Genomic DNA, 8613 nt, shown 5'->3' on the forward strand with positions numbered 1-8613 from the left:
AGACGGTGAGAGTCGGGAAGAAGCAAGTGGGCTGGAAAGGACAGAGCAGGAAAGGAGACAGATGGGCAGGAATGAACAAGGATGGGGTAAGGAGACAGGGACAGATGGATGATTCCAGCCGGGACAGGTCAGGCACGGGGTGCGGCCATCCTCCGCTTCTCCCCCACAGCCTCCCCTCCCTCCTGCAGGTTCTGGTTCCGCCTCTACTGGTTCCCGCTCAAGGTCCTGTATGCCACGAGCTACTGCAGCCTGCGGTCGGTGCCTGACATCCCCTTCTATTTCTTCTTCAACGTGCTCCTGCTGCTGCTCACCCTCATGAACCTCTACTGGTTCCTGGTGAGTGGACGCCCACAACGCCTCCCCACCTGGCCCTCCTCAGACGCCTGTCCTGTTCCGGTCCCCGTCCCTGAGGAGCCCTCCAGGTGCAGGCCCTTCTCACACGGGTCCAGTGAGAGGGCCACGTTAGGCAAGGGGCAGAGGACCTGTGGCAGGAGCAGACAGCGGTCAGGAGGCGCAGGGCTCTCTTTTCACCTCTGCCTTCCCCTCCCACAGTACATCGTGGCTTTTGCTGCCAAAGTGCTGACGGGCCAGGTGCGGGAGCTGAAGGATGTGCGGGAATATGACACGGCAGAGGCCCCGAGCCCCAAGCCCCGCAAAGCTGAGTGAGTTTGGAGGGGCCGGCGGCCCTGGTTCATTCCTTTAGCTACTACCTCTGTCTGACAGAGCGCGCGCTGAGGGCGGGCCCTGGAGACGCGGCGGCGGATGAAGCCCAGGTGGACGCTGCCCCCCACCCGGAGCCTCCATTCAAAAGAGAGACGGCAATAAAGGCATGGACCATGTAGCTACAGAGTTAGACGCTGTCGGAACAGACAGCGAGGAAGGTGGGGGCAGAGAGGTGCCTGGTCGGGGCAGAATGGTGAGGGGTGAGATCAGGGTCTCAGTGGTGGGAGCTGTAAGGGCCAAGCCCAGTGGTGAGGGGCAGCCGTTGGCCAAGACTGACAACAGCCTCTAAGCAGGTGGCACTGGAGGTGGGGGCAGGGGGCGCTGTGGGCGCCAGAGCCTGCACTCTGTTCATGCTGATACTCCCTGGCTTCAAGGTCCCTTGAGGCAACCACTGGTCAGCCAAGCAGATGGGGCTCAGGGTTTGGACCCAGGTGGGAGCCATAGGGACGGAGAGCAAAGGGGACCTCTTGAAGCTTTCTGGAGGTGGGCCTGGGGACTTCCAGCCCTGGGATGTGAGCCAGATGGCACCCAAAGCCCCTGGCCTAGAGGGCCCCAGGGGTGAATGGAGGCAGGCTGGGGTGACTAGCCAGGTCAAAGGCATGCAGCACCCCACAGGTAGTGTGAGGAGTGGTTGAGCAGCAGTGAGGTGGGGGAGAGGGGACCGCTGAAGGCCCCCAGGGTGCTTCCCAGCAGACCTCTGATTTGGCCCCTGGGAGATTGTGAGGGACCAGGCTGGGGAAGATGGTTCCCAGGAAGCAGTGGGCTCAGAGTGCAGTGATGCATGGGTCAGCATGGGCAGTGAGGAGAAAGAGAAAAACAGACCTGAGAAGGGGAGCAGAGAACTGGGGGATGGTCAGAGCCTGGGGTCGAGAGAGGAGTCAGGCCAGGGAGCAGGGATGGTGGACACGAGAAGGCTGGGCAGGAGGTGAGGTCATCCCAGTAGTCAGATCCCAGCTGTGTTGGAGAACTCACCAGACTTGCTCTGGATGTAGGTGAAACAGAAATAAAAGAATCAAGGACGATCCAAGACCTCTGGCTTGAGCTACCGTTTACCGAGATGGGACTCAGGGCAGGGCCGTATGCACCCATTGGGGTGGAAGCTGGCAGTCTAGTTCTAAGGGTGTTGGATTGTCTGTGTCCAGCAAATTTTAGTTGGGAATTACACATAGAGATCGGTGAGGTCTCACCAAGCAGTCTGATCAACCCTCAGAGGCTTCTGGAAGGAAAGCACTTGCTTGGCCAAGTCTGAAACTCTGAAAGCTCTTTCTGCTGTAAGACAGTGAACTCCTGGAGAGCCCAAGGCAAAGGGAAAGTCAGACCCCCTAGCCACACCCCATTCCCTGCTCTGTCTCCCCCAAGAATGTCCAGCCAGAATGTGGGTTGGGAGGCTGGCACCTCCAGCCCCAAATGACAGCATTCCCACTAGGATGGCAAAGAACAAACTCCATACAGAGATGACAGGGGACCCGGGAATGCTGCCTGAACCTAATCCCTAAGGATAACTAGAATTAGCACAGTTGAGTACAAAACAAGATGGGATAAAAAGCAATGAGAATGTGGGATGTGCCACAAAAGAGCTGGTCGGGACACCTCAAAACTGTCAGGTCATGGAAAACAAGAGACAGAGGAGCTGTCCTAGCTCAGACTGACTGAATGCAGTTGTGGAATCCTGGACCAGAAGAGACATCTGTAGAAAAACTGGTGAAAGTCAAATAAAGTCTACTGTTTAGCTCATCGCAGTGTCCCCAGTGTTGGTTTCTTAGCTGGGACAGATGCACTGTGGGGATATGAAATGTCAGCATTTGGGGAAGCTTGGACAAGGCCTGCCCTGGAACTCCTGATGCTATCTCTGCAAATCTAAAAATTATTCTAAAGTTGAAAGTTTATGAAAAATGTAAAAGACCCGAGAGACCAGTCAAAACAGCATCGGACGTTCTGTTACTTTCCTGGGCCTGCTGTAACAAAGTGCTGCAGACCAGGGGGCTTAGAACAACAGAAGGTTCTTCTCTCACAGTTCTGGAGGCCAGACGTCTGACATGAAGGTGTCAACAGGAGCCACAGACTCTCTGAAGGTCTAGGGGAGGGTCCTTGCTCGCCTCCTGCAGTTTCTGGGGCTCCTCTTGGCTTGTGGCTGTATCCCTCGAGGCTCCATTTCCTGTCTCCACAAGGTCTCTTCTCTCCAGCTCTTCTCTTCTAAGGACATTTGTCATTGCATTAGACCACTATCATCTCTTTGCAGTTTCCTTCACTTAATTACATTTATAAAGACTCTTTTTCCAAATAGTCACATTCACAGTTCCAGAGATTAGGATGGGAACTTTTTATCTTTTTAGGGACCACTGTTCAACCTACTGTAGAAGTTGTCTCCAACAATTAGATACAGCTTAAAGGAGAATCAGTAAATTGAAAGCTGTGGAGAAATTATCCAGAATTCAGCTAAACACATGGAAAATATGACAACTCGAATGGTAAGAATTACCTGGCTGAGTTCTAAGACAGACAGGGAAAGAGAACAATGAGAAGACACAACGCTGAGAATTCTTCCAGAAAGTGACAAACCATAAATCATCAGCAGGATGAATAAAAAAGCGTCCTTGCCCCAAACATGGGGCTTCCCTGGTGGCTCAGATGGTAAAGAATCTGCCTGCAGGGTGGGAGACCTGGGTTCAATCCCTGGGTTGGGAAGATCTCCTGGAGAAGGGAATGGTTACCCACTCCAGTGTTCTTGCCTGAGAATCCCATGGGCAGAGGAGCCTGGGAAATGTGAAACAGCCACAGAAAAGAAGAGATGACCTACAAAACAGTGACGGACTAAAGCAGCAAGGGAAGCTGGAAGACTGTGGAGTCAGGTACCACCTCCAACAGTGAAAGAAAGTAACAGAAAACCAGGGCTCTTGTGTACAACTTGAAAAACAATTACTCAAGAGAAAAGATACCTGTTGGCTTGAATGAGATCCTGGGTTTTGTCCCCAGCATGCCCATCAAGAGAGAGAGAGAAAAAAAAAGAATATCCACAGGAACAAAAATTAAGAATGCTTCACTTGCAGATCTTCTCTACAAGAATACTTCAGAAAACAAGAAAACTATACCCAAGAGATACATCAGCAGAGAAACTGACACATATCTGGGTAAAATTCTTTTAAATGCCTAATCTCAGAGATTTAAAAGAATTAGAGCTGGGACTTCTCTGGCGGTCCAGTGGTTGGGACTCTGTGTTTCCACTGCACGGTGTGAAGGTTTGACCCCTGGTTGGGAACCAAGATCCCACATGCTGCACAGCCAAAAATTAAAAAAGAATCACAAAGATGCCATGTTTGGGTCAAGCTTAATAAAATAAAAATAAATGCCATGCCCTCCTCTGGGGGATCTTCCCAACCTAGGAATCAAACCTGCATCTCTTATGTCTCCAGCATTGGCAGGTGGGTTCTTTACCACTAACGCCACCTGGGAAGCCCCAGGGGATTACCTTTGGGTTATCTATGTTAGTCGCTCAGTCGTGTCCAACTCTTTGCAACCCCATGGACTGTAACCCATCAGGCTCTTTGGTCCATGGGATTTTCCAGGCAAGAATACTGGAGTGGGTTGCCATTTCCTTCTCCAGGGGATCTTCCCAACCCGGGTGTGCTACATTGCAGGCAGACTCTTTACTGTCTGAGCCACCAGGGCAACCAACTATAGTGAGTACTTATGTTAACACTCTTAGAGTGTAGAGGGGAGAATGGAACAAAAAACAGGCATAACAAATACAGAAAAGGAAAGTTAGAAAAAGCAGAATAAGTAATGCAAAATAGAGCTCAGAATCTCAAATAATAGGCATCCAAATAAACCCTTATGGACTCATCAGGACAGTTACGAGACTGGGCTTTTAAATAAACCCACTTCTGACCTGGTTAAAAGACTTCAACTCCAGGATAAAATGCAAGTTGCAAGTAAAGGACAGGAAGAGACATTTGGGTGTAACCTTTGATCTGGAGGAATCTGCACAGTGCAGCCCTAAACCGGGGCGAGAGGGGACCCCGGGAGGTTAAGTCCGTGCTCCCCAGCAGGCAGCTCAGAAGCAGGAACAGACGTTCTTTTCTGTATTTTTAAACTTAATGTTTATGACATATTTTTGTCCGTGCTGGGTCTTAGCTGCTGCTCGGGCTTCTCTAGTCACGACGAGCAGGGGCTAATCTCTAGTTGTGGTGCTTGGGCGCTCGTTGCGGTGGCTTCTCTTGCTTCAGAGCGCGGGCTCTAGGGTGCACAGGCTCCGTAGTTGCGGTTTCCAGGCTCTAGAGCACAGGCTCGGTAGTTGTGGTGCGTGAGCTCAGTTGCCCTGAGGCATGTGGTATCTTCCAGTTCAGGGATCGAATCCATGTCTTCCTGCACTGGCAGGCGGATTCTTTACCACTGAGCCATCAGGGAAGCACAGGGACAGATGCTCTTTTAAAGCACAGAACACTGATCAAAATTGAAAACAAAACGAAACAAAACAGGCCACAGGAGCAACCTCAGTTACTCAGAGCCGGGATCACGCAGACCATGTATGATGAGAAAATTGTTAGGTCTGAAATGAAAACAGTAAGAAAATGGCGACTGAGAAGCACCTCGAAGGACTCCGGAGCGGAAGAGCAAATCATGTGGCAGGGCGGCACCGATGCCTCCCTTGCTCCTGCTGCTTCTCTCTTCTGACCCGCCTCCACGGGACCCCTCCTGGGCCTCCATCTTCGGGCCCCTGCAGTGACCCCCGCTCCCTGGGCACAACCTTGGCCTGAAGCCCCCGTCATCCTCTCAGGCTGCTGGGAACGCCGTTCATCCAGGCCCCTCGCCCCACTCTGGCTCTGCTGACTTGCCAGCCCCACCTCCCCAGACATTGGCCTTTGCCGCACTCTCAGCAGGCCCTGCTGTATTTTAAGAGCTGAGACCCACGTGTCTGGCCGTAGCAGCCACGTGGGCCAAGGGTCCTAGTGATGCCAGAGTGGTGCCTGCGCTCCTGGGACTCTCCCTTCTCGGCCACCAGTGTCTTCACCATCGTCCCCTCACCTGATGACTAGCCCCCGTGTCCCCGGGAGGAAGATGTCCACCCTCTTGCCTGGCTGGCTGTTTGGTAGCTGGTCCGTCTCCTTCTGAAGCCACCATCTGGGCCACCGATGTCTACCCCCTTGCCTGCTCAGGGACATTCTGATCAAAGAGAGAAGCCGCCTCTCTGCCCTTCTCTGCCAGTCTGGCCAGCATCTTCCCCACCCCATCCCCCTTTACAGCACAGCGCCCCCCTCCTCTCCCTTCCCAAACCCAGCTCCCTCTGGGATCTTTCCCCCGTCACCTGCTGAGACCACTCCTGTCTGCTCCACTGATGCTAAACAAACCTGGTGGTCCCTTAAACCCCTCCCCTTTTTAAAAACAGTTTTATCGAGATAGAATTCACACACCATGCAGTTTGCCCATTTATTATGTAGAATTCAATGTTTTTGGTCCATCCACAGGGTTGTGCAACCCTCACCGCGGTTTTAGGACATTTTTGTCAGCCCCTCAAAAGAAACCCCATACCCAGCCCGACCCCTCCTTTTGCAATCACCAGTCTGCTTCTGCTCCCCACTTCACTTTCTGCCGCCTTCCTGCTCATGTGCCTGGCTTCTCCCCCACCAGGGTCACTGAATCCAACCCGACTTCCCAGTGCCTCTCCCAGCTCCCAGTGCTGCTCTGAGCGCCATTCTCAGCACCTTCTCAAATATCCAAAATCAACCCCCAGCCCCACTCCCAAACTACCTCTCCTGTACATTTGCCCATCGCAGCTGATGGCAACTTAAAGTGAAAACCTTGCAAAACCCTCGAGAGATCCCCTTCTCTTCCTTCTTCTTATCCGCAAGGAAATATCCAGAAACCCCCTGGGTCCCTGCCTGTCCACATCTCCCTCCATCTTCCACCTTCACTCTGATTTTTTCTTTCCCTGCAGTGTTGCACTGAGACTAAAAAAGTGTAAATCTGATACTGCAGAGAGGCCATCCTGCCAGAATTGGGTACTCCCCTCCCCCTACAAATACTAACACTGTTTTTGAGGAGGGAGGGGACACTTGGAAGCTTGCGCAGAAAAACAAACCTGAATCACCCCAGGAAAGCTCTGATAAAAAGGTCCAGGGCAGGGAATACAGATCCTTGGAGGTATTAAACCGTCTATAAAAGTATAGGAATTAAAAACAGCAGGAACAGAGCTGAGCCTATCAAACTTTAACAAAGAAGGAACCCCGGGAGGGAAGAAGTGTCAGTGGGACGCTTCCTTGGTAACCATCTTTATCTCACATCAGCCCCCAGCACAGACTTCCAAAAGGTCAAAGATGTCGGTGCAGAAATGAAGGCTGTGCAATCGAACAAGAGCAGAAACGAGAGACTGTGTCGTCCAACAACGAACAGAACTATGAGAAGACTCGAGAAGCCAGGAATCCCACCTATGCTCTGTCTGAAGGACCAACAGGCAAAGCCAGAAGCTATGGGACAGATGGGCGGTCCACAGGGGGCTTATCTCTGATCTCCTAGATAAAGGACTCCTGCGGTGGCAGTGAGAGAGCAGCAACCCACGGAGAAGTGGGCTGAGGGGGAGAGACGTGCTCCCAGGAAGGGCCTAGGGAAGAGCGAATCACAGTGACTGAGACCATCTCCTCGGGAAAGTCCTCATATGAAAGGGTCTGTGGGCTAGGGTGCTCCACACACCAGAGAGCTGCAGGGGACAGTAATCCACATATGTCTGTGAGGATTCTCAGGAAAACTGGTGGATTGTTAGGAGTCATCCAGTCAAACTGAGTTTGCTGTGCTTTCTGATGTCTAGATCATGAGAATATATTTGTTGTTTAGTTGCTAAGTCGTGTTCGACTCTTTTGCGATCCCCTGGACTGTAACCCACCAGGCTCGTCTGTCCATGGGATTCTCCAGGCAAGAATAAAGTGGCTTGCCATTTTCTTCTCCAGGGGATCTTCCCAACCCAGAGATTGAACCCACATCTCCTGCATTGGCAGGCAGGATCTTTACCACTGAGCCACCAGGGAAGCCCAAGAATGTATTACTGGCTCAAAAAAATACGTTTGTGTGTAAGCTGGACTGTAGAACTCACTTCAGCAAAGACTGATGGATCGATCACGTGCAAAGGCATGAAGAGTTCTCATACGTGGGGACAGGAATGGCCAATGGCCATGACCATTAGGCTGCAGTGAGGTCCATCTTGGCATCAGCAGACTGGCAGTTAAACAGGGTGTAACTCTAAGCAAGGGCTGGCAGGAGCAGTGAGGAGCAGGGCAGACCTGCTGGGTCCAGTAAGGTGGGCCTGAGTAGACCCCTCAGAGCACAGGTCCCCCTCCCAGTGGGGAGCCCAGAGATCTTCCACTAACACAGGCAGGGAAGATGGAATTAAGGAGAGTGCCAGGGCACATGGGTGCCATCTCAGCTGCACCATTTGGAAAATTGAAGTGCAGGAGCACACATCTTTCTAGACAGTTCAAAAGATGCAAACCATGCACATTGTTAGAAGCTAGGGGTCTTTCTCTGGGATCTCAAGCTGGGCACTTATAGTATTGATTCTTTTTTAAAACACTACATAACTTGTTTTAAGGACATGGAAGCAAAATAGGGGCTGTGGCAGATGTAGACAGCAGGCAGTGGGTGGAGAATCGTGGCCTGGGAAGCCTTTCTTGGTAAGGCTCCTGGAGGTGGGTAGGAGCCTGCCCCACGCCAGTGGGGTCGCAGGGGGCTGTGGTCAATTCTGCCTCCTGTGGAGGCAGAGGTCCAGGTCCTGGTTCAGGCAGAGTTGGTGGGTAACTTGGCCTCCAGCAGCCGCGGGTGGCTCAGGAGGTGGGGAGGGGAGAGAAGGGTTTAATTGTGGGGAAGAGCGGGGACCACTCGCCCAGCAGGCAGATGGCAGGGTCT

The 8613-nt window shown here is 52.3% G+C and overlaps 1 protein-coding gene across 3 annotated transcripts in view; it reads left to right on the plus strand.

Annotated features, from left to right (window-relative positions):
* CERS1 (ceramide synthase 1) overlaps nt 1-8613 on the plus strand; it is a 20617-nt gene that overhangs the window by 9941 nt on the left and 2063 nt on the right. The window contains exons 4-6 of one of the 3 annotated variants that reach the window (XM_010847276.1): nt 189-336; nt 553-662; nt 7005-7581. In XM_010847276.1, the coding sequence (XP_010845578.1) occupies nt 189-336; nt 553-662; nt 7005-7233 (487 nt within the window). In that variant the 3' untranslated portion in view covers nt 7234-7581. Of the gene's footprint in view, nt 1-188; nt 337-552; nt 667-7004; nt 7582-8613 lie in introns of those variants that run through there. The other 2 variants (XM_010847277.1, XM_010847278.1) reach the window with 2 other exon arrangements.

Source organism: Bison bison, unplaced genomic scaffold (assembly GCF_000754665.1).
Source record: "Bison bison bison isolate TAMUID 2011002044 unplaced genomic scaffold, Bison_UMD1.0 scf7180017864248, whole genome shotgun sequence".
Classification (NCBI taxonomy): Eukaryota; Metazoa; Chordata; class Mammalia; order Artiodactyla; family Bovidae; genus Bison; species Bison bison.